Here is a 24,798-nt window from a genome sequence, read left to right on the forward strand (position 1 = left end):
CTGAGAAAACTTCCGTGGTTTCCTGCTACCCACCGAATAGAAGCTGGCCTTCGATTGTGGAGGGGTGGTGTCCAACTCCCTCCACAGTCTGCCTCCCCAACCCCCAACTTTTCTTTCCAGCCGTACCTCCTACTCCATCCCTCCACGTGAGCTTACTACAACCACTCCAGATGATTCCTCATTTCCCAGAGTGGGGTGTGGGGTGCGGAGGTGTGTGTGGAACAAACACAGTTGTTCAGGTCTCTATTCTTTATTGTGCTGTTTCATTGTTTTAAAATGTCCTTATGTACATTCTCATTTACTGAAACCTTACTTGCCATTCAGGGATTCCTTCAAATGCCACTTCTTCCATGCAGCCTTTTCTGATTCCTCCCTTCAGGAGTAGTCACTTCTTGTCTTGCATTTTCCAAATGAGATGGCTATGCTTTCGTTTAGCACTTGCCCAGTCCTGGACTGAGGAACTGTGCCTGATCATCTTGCAACCCACGGCACTGAACACAGGGCCTGGAGCAGTCATCTACCCAGAGGTGGACCTGGGCTGCTTGTTGATGTAGCCCATGTTTATCCTGGAGCTCTAAAGAGCACATAGCCAGTCCAGAAGTCTGGCTGCTGATTCCTGGCCTGGGCTGAGGTGAGGAGCGGGGAGGTGGGGGTGCACAATCCAGTTATTGCAACTTCCAGTTATTGTAACTGCCCAGAAGGGCAGTCCTTCTTCACTTAACTCCTCTGGCCACAGTTTCCACCCTCACAGGGCAGGTGTTAAGGGAAAGGCTTCTGATGGGTGAGGATGTGATACAAACACATGGAATCATCGCAGGAGTGAATGACGCCCTCAGGAGCTGGAACAGGATGGTGTCTTTCTTCCCCAGCTCTCCTCTGCTGGCCTCTCTGAGATAGGCAGTCTGACAGACAGGGAGAGGTGACCAGAGAGTGCATGCTGTGGTCTACCTTCGAGGCACTTGCAGCTGCCCCATGTTCTCCTGTTGACTCTCCCTGCAGAGTTCCTTGGACAATGGAGTTCCTGCAAAATCCAGAATCACTTCCATCCCAACGACAGCTGCTACAAATGTAGCCCATTCCCTCTCAGGATGCGGAGAGAGGATGCTCGACTCTGTCTGGAGAGGGGGCACAAACACAGCCTTTAAGGCATGTCCCACTCTCCAGAAGCTCCTGCTCTGCATGGTGGTTGGATGGAGTGGGGCGAAGGAGGGCGAATCCTTCTTCATAAACTGGGGGTTCCAAGGCCCTCCAACACTAAGTATCACCAGCAAGTTCCAGTGTCCCCTCCAAAGAATCAATGGTCACCTGCACTTGTAATTCACCCTTCCCCTGCACTGTCCACAGCCCTTTGTTTATATCCCACAGCACTCAACAAGGTCTACCTTCCACAAAATAACTGGATTGTGCACCAGTCCAACTCCCCTCCCATAATATCCTCCATCTGGAGTCAGACGCACTACCATTGTGCCACGAGGTCGGCCAAATATCCTCTATTTGTATCTCCATGGTTGACCAAGAACTTTCACAATAACCCTGTAAGATCCTTATTTACATGTAAGAGTTGAACAAGTGAAAACTCCAAGAGGGTAGGTGGCTTTTGTAGTGTTGGAGAGCTAGACAGAGCTGGGATTCCAACTAAGGCCTCTAACCTTGCGACAAATCCCACATCACATCCTTAAGGGCGGGTATACCTTTCACCCATCTCTTGCCGTGCCTTAGCACAGTGTCTCATAAATAGGACATCCAGCATTTTTCGTAGTGTTGGAAGGGCCTAGCCTTCCACAGGGCAGACAGGGAAGTAGGAGTAAGCCAACACTTTGAGCAGCCATGCCACATTACCTCCTTGCATTCAGTGGCAAACATGGCATTGCCTTCGGGACCTCACATGACTGAATGCAACTGGGCAAAGGCTATGATCTCTCCTTACAGCCCCATGTCACCCAAAGCCCTTTTCCACTCGTGTCATCATCACCATCATCATGGCAACTAACAATCATTTCCAGCCAAGTGTGTGTCGGGCCCCACATTGAGCCCATCAGCCTGATAAGGTAGGTGCTGTCATTCCCATTTTACATGAGGTCAAAAGAGTAACCCATCCACAGTACCGTGACTAATAAGGAGTGGAACTGGGACTACTGGGATTTACTTGGAGTTCAGAGCCCACACCTGTAACTGCCGGGTTAGCCTGCCTCTGCCAGGGCAGTGGGTATTGCAACTCCTGAAGCCAGTCCATTGCTCCTTCCTGCAGACAGCACAGCTCGTGCCCAGGACAATCTTCCTGTCCAATGAGTGGGTCAGAGGCATAAAAGCAAATCCTTCACCACCCCTGAAAAGTTCATACATAACTTATCTCCCTACCACCTCCAGTCTATCAGGCAAGCACCAACATCTTCATTTTACTGGGGTGAGGACTGATGCTCAGAAACTTAAGGAGCTTGCAGGGCTGTAAGCCTGGCTGCTGCTCTCTCACCAGGGGACCAAATAGCCACCCCATGGTGAGTTAGTTTTCTAGCTCTAGGAACTGAGAAAAAGGGCCCCCAGCTGTGTCGGGGAGATTCAGGGGAGGCATCTCAGAGGAACTGACACTGACCACGGCAGAGGAAGAGAAAGGGCACTTCAGAGCACCACAGAGGGGGTCAGGTGTTGGAGTCCAGCTGAGCAGGGCTTGACTCCCTGGATCTGGGTCCTGGCAGGGTTGGAACCATTGCTGCCAGCCCACAGGTGGCCAAGGGCGCACACACACGGGATTTAGGCAGCAGAGCAATGATACATCCTTGCTGGTGAAGACTGCCAATTAGGTACGGAGGCAGGCATGAAGGATTCCTTCAACATTCCCTAATTCAACAATATCCGTTCATTAACTCTATGATTTAAAGATGTTTTATCTTGAAATATTTCAGACATTGAGAGAGGTTTAAAAGCAATATAATGTATTATTTGGCAATAAAAAGGAATGAAGTACTGATACATGCTACAACATGGATGAACCTTAAAAACATTATGCAAAATTCATAAAGATGGAGAGTAGATTAACGCTTGCATGGGGCTGGGGGTGGGAGGGCGGGCGAAAATGAAGGATGGCTGCTAAAAGGAATGGGGTTTCTTTTTTGGGACGATAAAATGTCCTAGAACTGATTGTGGCAATGGGTGCACAACTCTGTGAATGTATGAAAAGCCTTCACATTGTACACTTTAAATTGACCAATTGTATATGTGAATTACATCTCAATAAAGTTATTATAAAAAATGTACACTGAACCTGGTGTACCCACCACCCAGCCTAATAGCTACCCATGGAGCTGAACCTCCCTAAGCCCCCCAATCTCTACCCAATCCTGCCTCCCTGCTGAATTTGATGTTTACCATTTCCATGCATTTCTTTACATGTTTACTATGTGCACTATATATGCATATAGTGATTGAAGATTGTATTGTATTGTCTTTATGTTTTTAACTTTAGATAAATGCCTTATATTGTAAATATTCTCTTGTCATTTGCTTTTTTCCCTCCAGAGGAGGAGATCCAGCCATGGAATTGCTGGATCTCAAGGTCTCGTGTATCCTGTTTACTGTGTGTGGATTTTCATTGATGAAAGTACTGCAATTTAATACTGCACAACATATCTCTGCACACTCCTGCTGACAAATATTTAGGCTTTTCTTCTCTTTTCCTTTTTTCTTACTACAAATAGTGTCGCAGCGAGTATCTCTTCTTCTTTTATGCACAGATGAGTGTGTCTCTCAGAAGTGCCTAGGAAGGGAGCTGCTCTATTGGACGCAAATCTTTACCAGATACTGCCAAAGATTTCTCAGTCATTCACCTTTTTGTATCAGCGAGGAAACCAAAGCCCAGAGAGAGGAGAGCAATCTGCTCAGAGTCCCTCAAGGTCTGGGACTGATTCCCAGTCCAGGGCTCTTCTGGCCTTTCCGGAACCCTCCATTTCCTTATTTTTATTTCCCTGCAAATCTCAGCCGACCACCCCGGTGTTATCAGAGCGGATCTAGGAGAAACACATTATCAGCAGCGTCCAGGAGGGCTGGGGATCTGGAAGTGCTTTTGGGAGGAAATGGGGAAGAAATGAACTTTGGAGAATTCTCCAGGCATTTCTGAAACGCAGAGCCAGAGGGCCTTGAGAGAAAAGGCTCTTCCAGGGGCAGATGGTGGAGCATTTTAGCAGCCGCGCAGCACCTGGTCTCCCAGCAGCTGTGGTCATTTTGGCCTCACCCATGCCAATTACCTGACCCTCTACTCCATGAGGGGCATAGAGAGCCATGGCTGTGAGGGGTGGGGGGTGCTCCTTAAACCCAGGGCTCTCTCCAAGGTGACGGCCAATCTTCCTTGTGGAGCAGGCCAGTTGCCTGAAACGGGGCTACAACGGCGAAGGAAGGGCCTTCATTTGGAGCCAAGAGTCTAAGCTTTATGGATTGGCTGATTTCTATTGGCCAGGGCTCCCTTCAGCCATGGTCTGTCACTCTAAATGTGGTCAGACAACCAGCAGCACCAGTGCTGCCAGGGGGCCTGCTGGGAATGCAGAAGGGATCATGGTGAGGGGGGTCAGGGTGAGTAATAAGCTGTGTTAGGGATTTACGGCTTTATCCTAAGAGTGATGGAAAGTATTGAAGTACTTTGGTTAACTGGAGTTATGTATCAATGTTAAAAATGCCATTCTGGCTTCTGTGTAAAGAAGTGTTTGGAGGAGGTCAGTTGGGGGCCACAGCAACGAATAAGGTGAGAGGTGGCAGTAGCCTGAACAAGGGTGATGATGGTGGAGATGGAGGAAATTGACGGAGTGGGATGAATGAGACTTGGTGATTGACGGGGTGTGAGGGAAACGGTGGTGTTCAGCCTGATGCCCAGGTCATGGCTTAGATGCTGGGAGAGGTCAGGAATGTTGGAAAGGGCCAGGTGGGGGGAAGGTGCTGGGTTTCATCGTGGGCCCTTTGAGGATCCAGGCAGAGATGGCAAGGAAGCTGCCCAGTGTGATTTGTAAGTGGGAAGACTCTCCCTGGCTGGAAACCCACAAAAGCTACTCTCGCTGTGTAAGCGACTCATATTGCAGGCTGCTCTCCAGCACCTACACCGTCTAAAGCAAATGATTAATGCTAGCAGCCAGGGAGAAACCTCTGCAGGTGTATACATCTTGGTCTGTTTGCACTTCTCATTTTAGGACAAATTACTTGTCCCAGTAGGCGGTTTTGCCTGGATTGTACGTCGAGCATACACCAGGCATTATGTTAACATACTCATCAAATAGCAGAACTCATGGCCAAGGCCAAGTGGGGAGGAGAGGATGGAAGGAGCTGCAGGGACGATGTAGCTTACATGGAGGAGTGAAGAGTTCACCAGGTAGAAACTGAGAACAAAGATACCAGAATAGCATGAGTTGATGTGTGCAAGTGGGACACTGTAGGGTCCGGCAGGGGAGCAGCCCAGTTTTACTGAAAGAAAAGGAGGACAGCAGAAGACTGGTCAGAGATCAGGCTAGAGAGCCAAAGTGGGTTTATCTTTGGGATGGGGGGTATGAGCACTGGGGAGCCATGGATGGTTTTTGAGCAAAGGAGTGGAGTTGACAGAACCTGGCTGATGGAGTGCAGTGGATGAAGGTGAAGGGGGCACTGATGTTGCTATTGTGGGTTTGCACCTGGGTGTCTGGGAGGCCAGATGGGACATGCGGCGGGGCTGCAAAGTCAGGAGGAAGAGATGGGGGTGGGGAGGACTGAGGCTAACATCGCAGGGGAAAGCACACCCCTCTGGCTGCAGCAGAACAAGGGGGAGTCTGAATATTGACGATAACAGCAATCAAACAGTAGGGTGTCTTAGGAGGCTAGCCCCAGGGGATCTGCTTTAAGAAATAGCAAGAATGACCCCGAAGTAGCCCATCAATTATTTGCATGTAAAGCAGGATTTTAGAGCTACCTGAAACAGCATATCTTTAGTTTAAATATTCTCCCTAAAATAACCATCAACTCTTGAATCTTTTCTTCATTGATGGAAACAAAGGACACTTTGGTCTGCAGATTCCTGAGATCTGAAATAAGCCAAGTCTGAAATAAGAAGGACCACAAAGAAGGGGGTTATGGGTCTGCTCTGCTGCAGCACAGGGGAGGTAAGAGGAGCCTGGTTTGTGACCACAGCTCTGGCTACAGGTCCTGCCCATGTAAATGTCATGATGCTATTGGGGGCAAAGTCTGGTGCCAGGGAAAATAGGGCAAGGCTAGCCAGAGAGTAGGGTTCAGGATGTGTGGGCATCAGCTCTCACCAGCTATGGAAAAACAACCCAGGCTGGAGAGGCCATTACAACCTGAATGTAAATAGCAGCTCATAAGAAAATAAAGCCCTATGCATAGGATTGCAGACTTTCGTTGCTGGAAGGGGCTGCTCTCCCCTCCAGGCCAGCCTCCACATCATTGCTAGTTATTGTTCTAGAATACAAATTGGATCAGGTGACATCCCTGCTTCCCAAACCTTCTCTGATGCCACATCATCCACATCATGTCCTGTGAAGACAGCACAGCCAGGGCAGAGGCAATGCTCTCCACCACTCCTGCATGCAGAGCAGACATCAATAAGCGATTACCACATTTTCTGCTGAACCTGGATACAGCCTCAGAAGTTGACTCAGCACAGTCCCCCAGTCAATCTGTCAGCCATTACCAATCAATCACCCTCTGGATGAAATCATTTGCCTCCTACTGGACAGAGAGAGCCAGGCAGCCTCAGCCTGGCCCTTTGCAGTCTTGACATCTCCTCCCACCCTCATTTCTCGTTACTGCTCTGTGCTCCAGATTTCTTCAACTGCATGTCATTCCCAAACTTACTGCCTTTATCTCGCTCCTCAGAGTTTTTGTCCATGACAGTCCCTCAGCCAGCCTGGAATATCCTCTGCGCAGTATGCTAGTTGTTCTTCAATATCTGTTCTCCCACCCACCATTGTAATAAAGTTCTATCTGGGCATATTGCCACCCACAAAAAATATTGCCTGGCCTCCCTTGAACCTGGGGGTAACCACATGACTAAGTTCTGGCCAATGGGATGGGAGCAGAAGTGATCGGTGTCTCTTTTTTCAAGTTTGGCTCTTGAGGGTTTGAGCACATACTCCACTTGTCCCCTTCCCCTTTCGTGCTGGTCATGGGGTGGCGAGAACCGAAGCACCTGCCAGAGGAGGATGCCACAAGATCAACACGGCAGAGCCAGCTCTCAGCCCTGGCCTGCTAGGGAAGGAAGACCTCCACCTCCGCCTTGTCTAAGTCCTTGTATTTGGGGGTCTCTTGTTATGATGTCTATGCGGACGCCATAGGGAGTCTATGATGCCCTAAGGATACGCCTTCCCACTTGCTTATTTGATCCTTATGAACAACCTCCAAGGCCACTCCTTGGTGAAGTTTTCCCAGAGCCCCCAGCTCCTTTGGCTCCTGGGCACTTCATGCACCCCTCACCAGCTCACTGACCCGCAAGGCAGCTGTGGCCTCTCCCATTAGGCTGGCTGAAGGCGACTTCTCTGCTTTCATCCATCCCCTCTGCAGTGCTGGTCGTGGCGCTAGTGCACAAGCCTGACCACATCACCCCCATGCCACCACTGCTGCAGTCCAAGCCCTTTGGCCTGGCATTCAGGGTATGACTCTGGCCTACCCTTTCCCTAGGAGATGAGGCTCAGACAGCGAAGTGATTTCCTTTAGCAGCTGAGCCAGCCATTCTTCCCTCTGGGTGCAAAAACGTGTCATCCTTCATACTGCCTGCCCCACCCTGGACTTGACAGAGGCCAGCCCCACCCAGCCCCAGCGCGGCGGGCCTGAAGTAGCTGCTTCCTTGCTGGCTAGACCTATAATGTCCTGCTCCTCGTTTGTTAATAAGAAAAGGGACAGAGAATGGGAAAGTTTCCTTGGTCTTTGTATTTTTCTCAAGTGGCCTAGGAAGTCTCACGGTATGTATATCTGTTCCCAAGACCCTTCTTCTGTCCCACCAGGCCATATGCTTTGCAAATGGCCCACACCTATTCCTCTGAACTTCTAGCAGCCATGACCCTCCTAACTGAGGGTTGACCTTTGGCATCCCTCTCAGGCCTGCAAGCCCATCACTCCCTTGGCAAACAGCGCATGCAGCCCAGAAGCAGGATGCAGCCAGATCTTAGCCAGTAGATGGCTATTTTTGGACAGGGAGGATCCCAGGAGGATGCTGGCAAGGTCAGATAGAAAGGGAAAGAGGCAGGTTTTCTGCCCATGATTATGTGTCCCAGGACTTCTGGGTGCCGCCCAGGGGCCCAAGGCTGCCACAAGGAAGAACACACCCACCGCAGGACTCCGGCTTGGCCTAGCTGGCCACAGAGGGCAGGCACCGGTTTGAGGATCCAGGCTTCCATCTCAGCAACCACAGTGGCCAGGAAGAGTGTGTTTGTTTTGTCCCAATAGCAGTGAATTCAGCATCAGGCAAGATTTGGGGTGGGGTGGGGGATAAGATGTCTGAAACCAATCTGATGGCAGATGGAGAACACCAGGAAGCAGCCAGTCATCAGCAATGACTACTGATGCTCATTTATTGAATATTCACAGAGCATCTACTATGTATGGGGTACAGTATTAGGTGCTGGCAAAACACAAGTGAATCAAGCTTTGAATTTGTATGTGGCACTTGACAATTGTATGAGTCCTTCTGTGAGGATCAGGAGCCTTAAAGTGGTTTATAAATTCCAACCCTCAGGAAATAATCAGAAATGCATGATGTAAGGGCAAGAACGACAGTGACGTTCTCTTTGCAAATTTGAGGATGTTCAAACATGCCAGAGTGTCAGAACTGAACTCCCTTCTACCTACTTTTAGTATTTTGAGGAGGGTTACTGATGCACATGAAGTGCTCAGTCCTGTGCCTGGCACATAGTAGGTGCTCAAGTGGGACATAGCGGCAGTAACTGCTATTATTTATAATAGGTTGGGTTTGGTGTTGAGAAGGTTACCATACCAAGGCATGAGAAGCCTCAGGTCAGAGAGAGGCAGGGCAGGGGACCCAGCAGGACCCAGCCCATCCTAGGAGATTTTGCCGCGATTCCATGACGTGAGATGCTTCCGTGTGGCCATTCCAGTCCTTCCCTTCCTCAGTTACAAAAGGCTGGAAGAGCATCTTAGTTCCCTCTGATTTTGCCTGAGTTTGGGGCCTTCTGTTTAAATTCTTCGGGTGTTGCCCACTGGCTCTGGTGTATGTTTTGGGTCAAACTGCCTTCTGAGAAATTCTCAACATGCAGAGGTATCCCTCCCAGGAGCCCCTGCTCACTCTCCCTCCACGCCTGGCCAACTCAGTCCCTGCTGAGGACCAGTGTCAAGCCCTTTCTTCTCCCCATGGCGTTTCCTCCTCCCCCGACCCTCTGAGCTGCTTCATGGTCTTCTCCTCACTGCCCAGGACCCATGGGTTCCGCACAGACTCCCAGAAGGCAGGGAGAAGAGAAGTGCTCTTCCAAGTCCTTGCCCCTCCTGCCACATTCCTCCCCAGCTCCCAGCCTCCCAGGACTACCTGAGCCCGACTTTCTGAAGCACAATTTTGAAACCTATTGAAAGCCACCCACTCTGATGATGGACAGGACACTTGAAGGTCACCAGATAACTGATGTGCTTTCCCCAGTGAGGCAAGGAAGGGAGAAAGACAAGCCTCTGCCTGGTCACAAATGTGCCCCCAACACTAGGACATGGCATTTGATAAGGATTTCTCTGCATCTTTGAAGTGCGAGAGGCAGTTGAGAAAATAACAATAATCGTGCTTACTAGGAATCAGAGAAGATGCTAAGCAGTTTCCAGGATTATCTCGAGGAATCTCTACCTTGCCGGTGTCTATTGTCCCTGTTTTCAGACAAGGCAACTGAGGCACAAAGAGGTTAAATAACTCTCTGAAGGTTATAAGCCTGGTCCATGTTGGAAATGGAATTCAAACCTACATCTTCTGTGGCTCCAAATATCCTGCCCTTAACCAGCATTCTATATGCTGAGCAAAAATCGGTTGTCATTGTCCAAGAGTTATAAGGGCAACAGACACGATCCTTGGAAACATGGGCTGTCCCACAGCCCTGATGCAAATGGTCTCTCTGCCCAGGCCCCATCACCCAACCCTCACCTCCACCCCATCTCATTAATCTTGGCATTCCTCTCCCGAAAGCTTTCCCAGACCCCCGGGCCCAATCTTCAGGGCCCAGAGGGAGGGAGGGAGCTTCCCAGGGCTTCTGGACACCCTTTTAATTAACCCAGACGACCCTCTTCTCACCGGGTCCAGCTGAATCATTTCACAGTCTCCTTGTCTCCCAGGGCAGCATCCTGTAACTGTGACTCCCACCACAGCCCATTCACTCTCCAGCAAATGCGGTCCCTCGTTTCCCATATGCTTAACATCTGTTGGCCTCTCTTCCCTGGCTTGGGGACCTTGATGAGGGTTACTTGAGCCCCTTGGCTTCTGGGGCCAGAGGAAGGCCTGCCAGAGAGCCTAGTGAGCACCCTGCAAATGCCACCTGCCACCATGGATATTGAGGAGGCCACACGCTGAGCTGGCAGAGGCCGGTAGCAGACCAGAACTCTCTGCCATTACTTAAATGTGATACCTTGTCTTCCCCAACTCTTCTTTAGGCCTTCCTTCCCCACCGCCAAAGAGGTACAGCCCATTCTACTTCCTCAAGGAAATAGTGAAACTTCCTCATCTGTTATTCTCATGGCTTAACAATAACAGGCACCTAGAAAAGTAACAGGCACCTAGAAAAGTTCTCATGAGCTGTAACTTATCATTTGCATTCACGGTGGACAATGCACTTGAATCCAACACACTGCATGGTGCCCAGCAGGTCCTTAGTACATAGCTGTTACACAGATGAATAGACATAGTTGAGGAGCAGGCCCAAGGATACAGAGGAAAGTGCTAGAATAGCCAGGTCAGGGGTCTGCCCACACAGAGCTAGTAAGTGGCAAAAGCAGGTTTTTGTTCTAGATTAGACCAGTTCACTGTATTACACAGCCTTGTCTTGCAACCTTTGGCTTGTGCCTTCATTCCTTGCATGTAAGCACGTGTGTGTTGCATGTAGCCTAGAAGCCATATAGTGAACATGCATTGCCCTAATCCAGCTAGCTATAGAAAATAAGGTCTCACAATTATGGGGTCATTCATTCAGGTAACAAACATTTTTGCATACCTGGGAAGCTGGGGACACAATGATGAATACAGGAAGCAAGGTGCCGCCCCTTGGGAGGCTGATGGTCCCTGTGACGTTGCATAGCACTTCATAACTTTCGAAAGAGCCATGCCCATCATCTTATCTGACTTCCCCACAACCTGGTTCAAAGAGTGTCAGGCCCATAAAAGACTCTATGAACAAACGAATGGTGGGTGGACTGATGGATGCCGGGCAGGCAGGCCAATCAGTGAGTAGATGGAAGGCAGCCACAGATATTGTCACTCCTGTCTTTCAAATGAAAAGTGATGGCCTGAGTGAGGTGAGGCTAGAGCATGGCCACCAGGAAGAACCTCTGGTCTCAGTCCTGGGAACACCCACTGTCACCTGTTTGCAGGGCTGCTTACCTGGCGGGCAGTTACATCCTGGAGATGTCTTTGGGGCCTCCCGGCGCCTCCTTGAGTGGAGCTTCCATTTCTGTACAAGGAGACAGACAAGAGGAGTCACCAGGAGCTCGTAGACACCAAGCCCTGGAAAGCAGCTGTGGGCTGACGAGGAGGGCAGCAAGAGGGGGAAGGGGTCACATAGGGGGAGCTGGCAGAACTCTTCCTGGATCAAAGACAGGCAGTTAATGGCCTTCCACTGGCCTCCGTACAACTGGGTAATAAAAAGGAGACAAGAAAGCCCATCCTGGTAATCACAATGTCTGATGTCTTTGGAGCACTCTTAAAGAAATTAACCCCAAACACAGGACCCTAAAAACCAGTTGCATCTTCCCGCACCTCACGCTCATGTGTACAATGACATGCTTTTCTCAGCTCTCTGCTAAGAGTTTCCTGCCCTGGACTGGGCCCCTGATGGACCCCTGGGCAGGGACAGTGCCTTCTGTTCTTCTGGTGTCCCTTACAAAGCTAGCATTTGCAGACTGGGCAGGGGTACAGGAGTAGGGGGATGGCAAGGCTGTCTTCACCCCTCTGCCAAATATCTTCCTCACTTCCCTTCAAATTACTGAGCCAACCTGGAAGGCTCCAAAGAGGTGGGAGCATCAAAGAGGTAGAATATCCCAACCCTCAAGGAGTTGTCATGTTCATGATGGCAAGTGGAGAGGAGCATGCATAATGACCATGCATGCAGGATGCCCCTGTGTGTCAACTCTGCAGGCTTACGCTGCACAGGGCAATGTAACAAGGGTCTCGTAAGGACTCTTACTTGATCCTTGCAACAAAGTTGGCCAGACTAGCAGTTAACAGGGACACCTCTAGAGCCAGGCTGACTGGACTAACCACAGTTCTCAGACTCTGGGCTAATAAGAGTCCTCACTTCATTGGATTACTGTGAAGTTAGAAAGATTAATGCATAGAAAGAATGGCACCTGATACCCAGGAAGTTCTCAATGAATGTTAGCTATTACCATATTCATTTCACAGGTGAGGAACTTGAAGCACAGAGAGGAGACTGCACCTGGCCAAGGTCAAGGTTGAAGTAAGGAACAGAGCTGGGATTCAAACCCACACTCTGATGCTCATGAAGCCATAGGAAGCTGGTAGCCCTAGGGTCAAATAGGACTTTCAATGTATTTTATTTGGTTCCCACAGTGAACTTTAAATCGTTATTATTATTGAATTTGTTGCCAATATTTTGAAGTGAGTGGTTTCATGTGCAAATCTGCATTTGTAATTTCTCTTGAAAAACTAACTGAGAGATCTGGCCACATGAAGCCTGTGCTCTGGCTGGCCAGGACTGACTGCACGTGATGTGCAGTAGTCCCCACCCTGACAATGTTGACCAGTTAGGGTGACAGCCAGAGCTATTTGCTTCCTCACTACTGTGCAATTTTGCCACTCAGTGTGGGCCACAAGGGAGGTGAAGAAAGTAATATGAGAGGTGTCATAAGGGTGATATCACCTCTGGTTTGGGGATGGAGAGGGAAGGTCAGAAAGTTTCACAAGGATTCAGAGCAAGCGGAGTGATTTACTGAGGGTCGTACAGTCAGGATGTAGAGGATCTGAGGTGTGAACTCTGGCCTCCTGGCACAAAGCCCGCTCCACCTGCTGGAGGAAGGTGAGTGCAAATGCCTGGGGAGGGAACACAGTGACAGATGGAGGCGGGGGCTCTGAGAGCAGAAGGGGGTCAAGATCAAGGCAACCAGAAGAAGGGAAACACCCCAAAGTGGGGACCTTCACTTAGAAAGGGGAGGCTGAGTAACAATTAGGTGGACGGATGTTGAAGCCAAACTACAAGTGGGCACAGAGCAGCCGTGGGGCCAACAAATGAGCCCCCAGGACAAAGCCTGCTCATAGCCCCTCTGGTGCCCAGCTCTGAGCCTGGCTCATGAATGCTGCTTTCCTGTAAGGGACTGCATGAACCCGCCTCCACATCCCTCCCCACCAATCACCTGGGGGCCTGGCACCCAGAAGGTGCATGACACAGGTCTGCTCAAGGACAAAACCAGTCAATGACTGACAAGCCAAGACCAGAGGAGTCGGCAGCATTTTGGCTAAAGGTTGTAACCATCAGATATGTCACCCACTCAGCAGCAGCACTAAGCAAGCTGCCATCACAGGGTTGGGCTGGAGACAGAGCTTGTGGCATGAGTGGGTGGCGCCCCTGCTCCGTCCCCATGGGGCACACCCCTAGAGGGGCATAACTTCTCTTGGAAGAAAATATCAATAAAAAAACAAAAAATATGTAACAGGCAGTGATAAATGCTGGGAGAAAAATGAAGTAAGGCAAGGGGACAGAGCGTTATGTAAAGTGGTCTTTTCATACCAGGGGATCAGGGAAGGTCTCTCTTTGAGGGGACTTTGAGCAAAGACCCAGAGGAAAGTAAGAAAATGAGTCATGTAGTACCTGGAGGAAGTAAGAAAATGAATCCTTTGGTACCCGGAGGAAGTGTGTTCCAGGCAGAGGGAACAGCAGAGGCGAAGGCCCAGAGACAGGATTGTGCATGGAGCATCTGAGGAACAGGAAGGGGCGAAGTGTGGCTGGAGTGATCTGAGTGAGGACAGGGGATAGGAATGTGGGGGGCAGGAAGGCAGGTCATTAAGGCAGGGGCAGAGATTTTGAATGTGTAACATGGATCCCTGCCACTGGTTCCGGGCTTGTTGACAGCCATAAAGCACCACAGCTTGTGGGTGCTGTGGTGGGCCGTCCAGTCTCCCAGGATTAGACCAGTGGTTTAGCTGTTGGGAGTGTTGGCTGCTGATGGCTGAGCCTCTTTCTGGGAGCTGCTCTTAGCCCAAGGAAGCAGCCTTGATCAGGGTCATACCGTCCCCCAAAGGCAATCCATATTTAATTACTGATAGATGGGAGGAACGCAGACCTGGCCCCTCCGCCTCAATTTGGACTGACTCTAGGGCCACCCCAGCTATGGAGCTCCCACAGGACCAGCTGGGGCCTCTGTCATGACTGTATCACAGTTCAGCCCCTCCTCTGCCCAACTCTACTTCCCTCACTCCCCCTCCTATGTTGATGCCAATAAGTCAAATAAGTAAGTCATCTACTCATAGACCTCCACTTTGGAGACTGTTCCCTTGGGAACCCAACCTAAGGCAGACCTCCATGTGACTTTCACATTTCCTGAGACTTCACCTGACCCTCATCACTACCCGTGCAACAGGCAGGCCAGAAGTCAGCCCCATTGTATAATCCTGGAAACTAAGACCCAGAAAGGGAAAGGCAATTGCCTTAAACAAGTAAACCACAGAGGGCCTAAATTCCGGGTCCTCTAACTTCAAGTTCAATGCTTTTGTTCAACAGCTCCTATATTTATTGAGTGCCTACTATTGGTGAGACTGAGTAAAATAGAGAATGAGACACAGTCCATCAGCAAACAGCTGAGTTTGGTGTGGGAGAAGCATGCTCAGATGTGTCCAGGGGACTGTAGACTTTGGAGGGCCTGGGTGTTGAGTGGAGAGTGGGGGCTGTGAGGGTTAATTTTATCTGTTAACTTGCCTGGGCTAAGGATGCCCAGATAGCTGGGAAAACATTCTTTCTAGGTATGTTGATTAACACTGGAATTAGTAGACTCAGGAAAGAAGAGTGTCCTCACCATAGTGGGTGGGCATTATCTGATCTGTTGAGGGCCTGAGTAGAATAAGGTAGAGGGAGGAAGACTGCTCTCTCTGCTTGAGCTGGACTATCCATCTTCTCCTCCCCTTGAACATCGACTCCCCCTGCACCACAATTGGTTCTTGGCCCTTGAGACTTGGACTGGAATTTACACCATTGGCTCTCCTGGCTCTCAGGCCTTCAGGTTTAAGTGGAGCTACACCACTGGCTTTCCTGGGCCTCTTTCTTGAAGATGGCAGATTGAGGGACATCTCATCTCCATAATCACATGAGCCAGTCTCTTCTGATAACTCATTTTCTGTGCATCTATGTACAGCCTATTGCTTCTGTTTCTCTGGAGAACCCTGACTAATAACCAGGTCTTATGTGCCCAGGTAAGGATTCTAGCATGGAGGAACCCTTCGAAGGTTTTAAGCAAGGAGGTCATGTGGTCAAATTTGGGTGATATAAAGGTCACTCCAGCAGCCCGTTGAGTATAGACCAGTGAGACCGTTGGGGCTGAGGTCCTCTCTGGAGGATGTCGTAGTCATCACCCAATGAAGAGACGTGGGAGGAAGAAGGAACTAGGCACAGGATGGACTTGGAGTGGTGGTGGGAGCCAGGCCCTGCCTTGGGCAGCCAACATGCCACCCCTGGGACATAACAGAAGCAAGAGCAGGTTGTGGGAAGTTGGCAAGTTTGTGGAGCCCAGCGGGGGTAGGCACAGGCAGCTCTGGAGTTTGGGAGAGAAGGCAGGTGGGAAGGGTGGACCTGGAAGTCGGGAGCCTTGACTGGAGGAATGGAGACATCTGAGCAGGCAAAGCTACCACAGGCACAGCTAGAAAACAAGGTCAGATTGGGGTGTGTTTTCTTGGCCTGCCCAGAGTTTATTTTGAAAGAGTATTGAATCTCAACAGTACCACAACCCAGCCACAGTCTAGGCTTCAACACTCTGCCCACGGATCTCCATTTCCCAAGGACCTAACACCCTAGTCCCAGGGACCCTCAAATCCCACAGGACCTTCAACCTGTGGGTCCTACCAGCTTTTTACTGTCCATCACCACCATGTGTCACTTCCCTCCGCGCCCGGCTCAAATTCTGCGGACAGTGATTATCACCACTCCCTGTCTGCACCCTTCACTGCCTCGACACCCTCCCCCTTCACTAAGCCACAAGCCTAGCTAGATCCAACATCTCCTCCTACCCTACCCCTGCACACAGGCAGCGGGGTAAAGTGGGAGAAACACACAACCTCGCTGACTGATCTTACTTTAAATTTGTGATCTAGATCTCAAACGGAAGCCCAGCAATCATTCTGTGCTTCCCTCAACGCTTCACCATTGCACTGTCCTAGGAATTTTCACACTTCCTCTCCCCAAACCACCAACACCCCCTCCCCCAACTTCATTGTCAACTGAAGACCTTGAGAAGAAAAGCAAGCAGCAGAGGACTTCCAGAGGCAGCCACCACTACACGTGCCGTCCATCTGCATCTGCGCCTGCCAGCACCCTTCTCTCCTCCTGAGCTCCCCATCTGTGCTTCCACGAGGGCCAACCCCTCCTGTAGCCAGCAAGTCCCCTGCCTTCCTGCTTCATCAATCCCCTCCTCTAGATTGGATCATTTACATCAGGGACTGGCAAATGTAAATATTTGAGGCTGTGTGAGCCACATGATCTCTGCCACACCTATTCCATTCTTCCATCGGAGGCCAAAGCAGCCACAGTTTGGAAACAAATCAGTGTGGCTGTGCTCCCATAAAAAATATATATTTATAAAAACAGGCTGCAAGCTGGATTTAGCTGTAGTTAGCCCATTCTCACGGAATCATTATGCAAATATGCTGTTGTTCTTCCCAGCATAAAAAAGGAAAAGAGAAGAATAATCCTCTGTTGACTCTGGTTAGCTCTTTCCCTAGACAAACTCCTGGATGACAACCTTCGCTGCCTCCTACGTCTCTCCTGGACCACTCCTACCTGGCTCTTCCTCTGCCATCCCTTAGGAACTCTCCTGCAGGTTGCCAATGACCTCCGGGTTGCCAAATCTGGTGGACAGTCCTCTTGCCTCCTCTCAGTCAGGCTGCAGCCTTTGCTCACCCCTCCTGCTCCTCAGGGCACTTCCTGCCCTTGGCTCCCAGGACATGCACTCTCCCCATTTCCCTTCTACCACCCTGGCTGTGCCCTCTCAGTCTCGTGCTGATTCCTTCTTATCTACTTGATGTCTAAATGTTGGAGATCACAGGGTTCATATCCAGGGTCTCACTTCTTTCTCTAGACACTGGCTCCCTAGGGTACCTCATCCAGTCTGATGGCTTCAAAGCCATCTATGCAGGATGATGCCCTCCAACCTATTCCTTCCTCCAAAACTTCAGATACATCTATCTGGCTGCCGGCTTGATATGGCCATTCATAGGCATCTCAGAATTAGCCTGGCAAAACTGAGCTTCTCATAGACTCTCCCAACTCCTCCCTGGACCTGCCCCTACCATCAACTTCCCCATCCCACCAGTTGCTCAAAACCTCACAATTATCATTGATGTCTATTTCTCTCACCCTACACCCATTCTACTAGCAATTCCAGTTCTTTACCTGCCAGACACGTCTGAGATCTGACCCCTTCTCACCAACTCCATGACTACCACCTGGTCCAAAGCTCGTCGTCTCTGGCCTAATTACTGTGATAGCATTCTAATGAATACTCGACTTCTGCCAGTGCCCCTGCAGACCTTTCTCAACATGGCAGCCAGGGTAATCTCACAGGCCTCTGAAGCTCTCAAACATGCTGGGCTTTCTTCTACCTCAGGGCCTTCACACTTACTGGGCTCTCTGCCTGAGTGTTCTCTTCCCAGCTACCTCTCTTCCCAGCTACCTACCAGGCATGCTGTTAGGCCTTCCTTGCCTCCTGCACCCCCTCCCCAAAAATTATTCCTCCCCCAGCACACCCCCTTGTTTTATTTCCTCCTTAGGATTTTTTTTTTTTCTTATTTATCTTACTTATTGTCTCTTTGTACCACTAGAATGTAAGTTCAACAAGGACCTGGATACTTTGTTCTGTTCTATTCACTGCACCTAAAACAAGGCTTGGCACATAGTAGGTGCTCAATAAATATTGGTTGTTCACACATCAGGGGATTTCACATCCAGTTCTGATCTCTGGTCTCTCTTGCATGATGGGAGACCTGGCAACACTGAGCATGTACAATCAGGTGATGCTGCGTGATGGTTGCCCCTTTCAGATGGATATGTGCCATCTAGGCCACCAAAGTATTCTCTCTCCAAAGCCAGCTTCACCTACTTAGGCCACTAGCCTGGCCCCCATTGACATCTGACTTTGAGACCCATGGTGAGACGTCCCCAGGATGAGGCCCTAGGGTGGACCCCTAGCTATGCTGGGTAGAAAAACCTTCCTGCTTTGCCCCTGTTGGCAGCTAGGGCCTCCTGGAATGCCCTGTGTGGCCAGGGCTGAAACATCACCCGCCTGATCGGTCGCAGCTATTAAAATGCCTGTATCAGTATCAAAGGGAAAATGCCAGGCGGCTACTCACTCCCCCCAGAGAATGTGGCTCCAGCCTGGCCTTGGGTTTAGGGGACACTCCCTCCCTGCCTCAGGGATCTTAAAGGGTCCCTGCCCAACCTGGGCCTCTGCAATATGTGGAGTGGTCCAAGCTGTGGGATAGACACAGCCCAGATGGAGAAGCCAGGTGAGACCTGCAGCTGTGACCTTGAGCCTGGCACCTCCCTTCAGGGGAATCTACAAAATAGGGATATGACCCACCACCCCCTGCCGGCCTCCTGAGTGCTGATGTGGAGACTGAATGAGACAACACAGAGGCAAGTGCCTGGAAACCACGGAGTATTGATCAATTTTGGGTTGAATTATTAAACAAGAGTTAATATTAATTATAACAGCTATGCACATTGAACTCCATATATCAGCCACTGTGCTAAGCACTTTAGGAGGAAACTATCATTGAATGATTGATTTTTGATATTATTAGTGCATGCCTCCTATTCCCTTGGAGACTGGAGTGGGACTCTCTTTTGGGTTGGCACAGATGGCCCCCAAACTCCAGTGAAGCATCTATTGTAGGCAGAGCTTGGCAGTGTTGAAATCTTATCATATCAGCTTGACTACACTTGGGAGTGCCAGAGCCTTGAGGCCTAGTCCCAACTCTCCTACTAACTGTGTATTAAGCAAAATCTATAACCCCTCTGGACCTTGATTTTCTCATCCATAAAATGGGGATAATCTAAGTGATCTGCTAGACTACACAAGACAGCTGGCAGGACAAAATGGGATGAGGCTAGAAAACAAGCAGAGGTATCCAGATGTGAGGAGGGTGAGCACCTGTTTTGCCAGCTTGTTTTGCTTGGTGGCCAGGTGAAGGCCACTTCTCTCTTAAGTCAGTGCCGGGCCTGCCTCCTCCCACCTGCTGTAATGAGGCTGGCCTGACCCTTGCTGCCCTGGCCCCATGGCGTGTACCTCTGCGACAAGTGGTCAAGTTTCCCACTTGCCACGTCCCTCCTCCTCCTGGGAAACTCAGAGCCCCTCTCCCGGAAAGGGAGGGTGAGTGAGGAGGGTCTGACCTGCAGCCCTGCCTTTTGACCCTGAGAACTAGGAGTTGAAGGAAGAGGAGCTGCCCACTGAAATTACCACAGCAGGCAAAGCTCCAGCCCCTGTGCCAGCACTCTGATCATAATGCCTGGCACAGGACGGGGGCTTGATCCCATCTGCTAGAGGCCTTTTGATCATCCTGCAGCATAACTGCTGCTGGGCTGGCTGCCCCATTGCAGACTGAGCTGGCCCTCGGATGTCACGGGCCCAGGTCAGATGTCTCGATCCACACTCGAACCGAATTACTTACTTTTAGGTCAGCCCTCTAGGACTCATCCTTGTAGTCCCAGGAGGAGGTGGGCTTTGGCAGAATTGGGATAAATGGGCATGGGGTAGGGAGGGCATTCCCGTGAGGAGTTATAGAGGCAGGACCTGGCTGCTCAGTGCTGGCTCCATGGGCTACATCCCAGGGACTGCAGGAGAGGGATGTCTCCACAGAAGGGGTTAAAGGGACGAGCCCACATGTAGCCACGTGCCCCAGGGCACAGGCAGCTTGGCAGGGTGAAATCAAAGCGGAGGAAATCAAGACATCCAACCCACAACCACCAAAACTGAACTTGCCAGGGCTGCTGCAGGGGCCTGTGTGCTGGGGACAGCGAGGGGGTGCCACAGGGGTGCCTTAGGAGCTGTCTTCTCCCTACCTCAACAGTTCTCTTCATGCAGTGGACTTGGTGCCTGATCACAGACTCCGGTCATGAAACAGGGGCCTGCAGGTCCTCCGGATAGCACATACTGCCTCTGTCTCCCTCTGCCTCCCTGTCTCACCAGAACCACAGACAGATGTGGCCCCAGGTTCTACGGTTCAGAAAAAAGTCAGGGACAGGAGGCACATACCCCATGTGAGCTTTGCAGCCTTCATATGAGGAAGTCCTTCCTTCTAGCTAACCTGAGACCCTGCTGCTGCCACAGGGAGTCAAGGAGCTGATGGTGTGCGTAGGGGGCAGATTGGCAAGGGGCTCAGGACCTCGAGGATCTCAGGGGTCCAGGGGTCATCTCTGGGCCTGATGCAGGATGAGGCAGGGGCCCCCAACCACAAAGAAGGAAAGGGCAGAGAGTAAGAGTCCTGGGGTGAATGTTGGGGACCTTTTTCCTCCTTTCCTGCCTTTCACAAGTGGGTATTGACTATCTACGATGTGCTAGCGGTTAATGTTGGGAACCTTGCTATGCAAAGCAGACACTGAGGCTGCTCCCACGAAGTTTATCCTCTAGGGAGGGGAACAGAAAAGCCTACAAACCACACACATCAATGTGGAGCAGCCGTTGTCATGAGACCTGTGGCCAAAAGGGGCAAGGAGCTGAGAGCCAGCTGGGGCATGGACTAGTCTGGGTTATGGCAGAAAAGTGAGACATGAGCCAAGATCTGAAGCTGAGCAGTAACTCACCAGGTGAGGGGCCCAGGCACACGGGAGTGGCTGAAAGCTAACCCAATAATGTGCTTCTTAGGAGCCAGGCAAGCATCTTGCATGTATTAGGTTGGTGCAAAAGTAATTGCAGTTTTTGCCATTACTTTTAATAGCAATTAAAAGCAATTACTTTTGCACCAGCTTAATGTTATTCACCCAGCACTCACTGCAACCCATTTCATGAGCAAGGAAACTAAGAGAGAGAGGGGCCAAGTAACCTGCCAAGACAGAATACAGCCTGAAAGGACAGAGGCAGAATTTGAACCCAGGAAGCCTGGCTCAGAGCCCACACCTTGACTCTAGGCCTGTGAGAGGTGAAACTTGGCTCTTTCAAGGAGATTGGATGATCTATTACTGGAGTACCAGTCACTACTCAAAGCACTTTATGTCTTAACTTTTTTTAATCCTAAAAACAACCCTCATAAAAGTACTCTTATTATCATAACCCTTATTTTACAGAGGTGTAACCTAAGGCACAGAGAGCTTGAATAACTTGCCCAAGGTCGCATCGTCAGTAATTGGCAGAGCTGGTCTTGAACCCAGCAACCTGGTTCCAGAATCTGTGCTCCACCGTGTAGCTGGACTCCAGAAGCAAGGGCAGGTGAGCCATGAGGCTGGAGAGGGTAATAAGGGCTGTACCTGAAGGCTACATGGGTCGCATTTAGCAATGTGTTCTCTAGCCTGAGAGCAACAGGGAGTTACTGAAGAGTTCAATCAGGGAGATGGCATCATTGCGTTTAGTTTTCTAAAAGGTCCCCTCTGGCTGCTGTGTGGATAAGAGAGTCAGGACAGCATGGGTGAGAGCAGATGAGTTAGGGAGTCGGGCTGGGGAGGGCAGGCAGGGATGGAGAGGAGCGGACAGGTCTGCAGAAGCTGAGAAGGTGTGGACAGGAGGGCCGCGGTGGTGTGGCTGGAGGCCAGTGTGCTCACATATGAAGGGATGCTGGTGAGGGGTGGATTTCCTGCTCAGTTTAGACAGGTAGAGTTTGAGGTGCTTTTAAGACATGCTGGAGTTGCGGGTTGGTGGGTGTAGAGATTGGCTGGGGCTCTGATGATATTAAGAGCCAGAGATGTCCTACCATGGAACAGTCAGCCATATAAGGTAGTGAGCTCCCCGTCACTGAGGTGTAAGCTTGAGGACCAAGGCTGCTGTAGGAAATTCCTAGAGCAGCACCTGACTTATGAAGGCCCTTCCTAATTCTATGGAGTTGGCTGAGGCTGGAGGTGTCAGGAGCACCCTCTGACCTCCCGTGTCACAGAGCTTCCCCCAACTCCAGGAAACCTCAAATGCCAGTTCAAGGGGAGGTGGATGAAGCTATTCCTGGAAGAGCCCTGGCAAATGCCCCTTTAACCCAGCCCCCTTTCTGCATCCTTGTCCCAAGAGGTCAACCTTTCTGACCTGCCCTATAGGCCACCTTATCAGAGCACGACCTGGTGCTATAGAGGTGCCTTCACAGAGCATCTGCAGCCTGACAGAGGGCCACAGGTGCAAAGTCCTTCTATGGCAGAAGTTCAGGTCCCACAACAGCTTTTAGGGGCAGCAAGGTTCTTCTGCTGCAACCCAAAGAACAGATAAAAAACCAAAGTGCCTGAAGGGAGGGTGGGGCGGGCAGGAGGAAGGAGAGTGTGGGCAGAGGGAAATGCCTGGACAAATGCTCAAAGGAGAATGACCAAGACTTGAGGAGGCAGGCAAGGCTGGGGTGGGAGTGAGGATGGGAAAGGGCCAAGGAGGCAGAGGCCCAGCCTACATGGACCCCAGCCATGTGGTGTTTCAGGCAAACCCACAATAGCTGCCAGGCAGGGAGACAGGGGCCCAGTGTCCCCTCAAAGGCCGTGCCCAGGCTCTCTGGCAGGCAGTTCCGCCCCTTTGTGCTCGACTGGCCCTTGCTCTTTGAAGGACCAGGGGAGCACCCCCTGCCAGCAGGCCCACCCCTTCTGCCACAGGCAGCATTTCTGCAAGGAGGCCCCACACCCAGGGCTGTGGATGGGAGAGCGGGAGTGTCAGCAGGGGCTGCTGCTGGGGCCTGCCAGCAGCCCAGACAACACCCAGCGCAGCTGGTGACCCCATCCACCCTAGCCTCCCCAGACCCAGGCCTCAGTTTCCCCTGGAGAAGCCTGCTGACTTCCTCTGACTGAGGGCTCAATAGACTGTTTCTGGGAGGGGCAGAACCCAACCCAAAGAGGTGGAAGAAGGATTTCTGAGGCTTCCTGGAGGGCAAACCTCAGTTGATTTTGTTTTTGGGAAACAACAGTGAAAAGCCTGCTGCTTGCCCTTCTTCAAACCTCCCAGTGCACAAGGAGACTTTTGTTGACATCTCACCGTGAGCCTCGTCACTGCCCCTCAGCCCCTCAAGCACTGCTTGGGACCCACGTAAGGAGGTCTGGGTTTCACTGAACAGGGAGCTCCAAGCACTGGGCCACACAGACCCTGTCTCTCTCTCTCTCTCTCTCTCTCTCTCTCTCATTCTCAGGGCCTGCCAGGCCCAGCCGCAGAACACGATCACCCGTGGAGCTCGTTAGACACTTACGGCCAAGCCCTACCCATGGACATCTGTAGCAGGTATTGGGAACAATTGACCTGGCGTGTTTTGAAAGCTCCCCAGGCGATTCTAGTGCAACCAGCATCACCCGTACAAGTGCAAGCCTTTCAGGACATCTGGATCAGAGAAGGAGGGGAGAGTAACTTTAAAATGTTTAGTTACTTCAGAACTTTTACCCCTCTCTGGCTCTAAAAGGGAGACTTCAGGCAGCTGATACAAAGACAGACAGACACTATACAGTAAGGTAGAAGAACAGCAAAGGCAGAGTGATCAAATAGGATCTGGGATCAAGGCTCATACAAAAGCCTTTGCCACTGGCTGAACCCCAGATTTGCTGCTAAACTTCCTAGTGGCCAGGTCAGAGTCTGAGAGACAAGAACAAACCCATCCATCTTGGGAAACCCAAGCATTCCAGAGGCCAAGGCTGGACAAGGGCTTCCCTCAGGGTGCTCATCACCAAGGCCTGATGTAATTAGCAACACTCACAATGTCTTTCCTACAACAAAGATGGTGGTGCAGCCCTGACGCCAAGGCAGTTCAGTAAACACTGCCTCTGGGAGCCAAACTGAACAGATCCCCAGCCCCTGGCTGGTTTGACTGGCCTCAGCAGAGTTAGAGAGGTAGGACACTTCATACAGACAAGTATATCCTAGTGGCTGAGGATGCCAGCTCTGGGCCACACTGCCGGATTTCAAGGCCTAGTTATGCTACTCACATACTGTGTGACCATGGGAAAGTTGCTTAACTTCTCTGTGCCTCTATTCTTTCTTCTGTAAGAAGGGAATAGTAACAGTAGTAACCACTTCATAGGATTATTGTGAGAATTTAGTGAATCAATAGATGTAAAGGTCTTTGAATAGTCCCTGGTACACAGTGTAAGTGTAAGCTCAATACACAGTGTAAACTCAATAAATATCAGCCACCAATAAAAGTTGTGGACAAGGTGCATGCAGCCCCATATTATCTCCTCCAATGATGAGAGAGGTGGCAATGGTTACAGTTGCCATTAGCCAAATGATTTCATTTAATCCTACAACAACCCTGTAAGGAGGATGTCATCA

At 50.6% G+C, this 24,798-nt stretch overlaps 1 protein-coding gene across 7 annotated transcripts in view; it reads right to left on the reverse strand.

Moving 5' to 3' along the window:
* Window positions 1-24,798, reverse strand: part of COL13A1 (collagen type XIII alpha 1 chain) — a 158,596-nt gene that overhangs the window by 126,454 nt on the left and 7,344 nt on the right. For all 7 annotated transcript variants that reach the window (XM_025396675.1, XM_025396676.1, XM_025396672.1 and 4 more), the window contains exon 2: window positions 11,540-11,609. In XM_025396675.1, the coding sequence (XP_025252460.1) occupies window positions 11,540-11,609 (70 nt within the window). The remainder of the gene's footprint in view (window positions 1-11,539; window positions 11,610-24,798) is intronic.

Source organism: Theropithecus gelada, chromosome 9, assembly GCF_003255815.1.
Source record: "Theropithecus gelada isolate Dixy chromosome 9, Tgel_1.0, whole genome shotgun sequence".
Taxonomy (NCBI): Eukaryota; Metazoa; Chordata; class Mammalia; order Primates; family Cercopithecidae; genus Theropithecus; species Theropithecus gelada.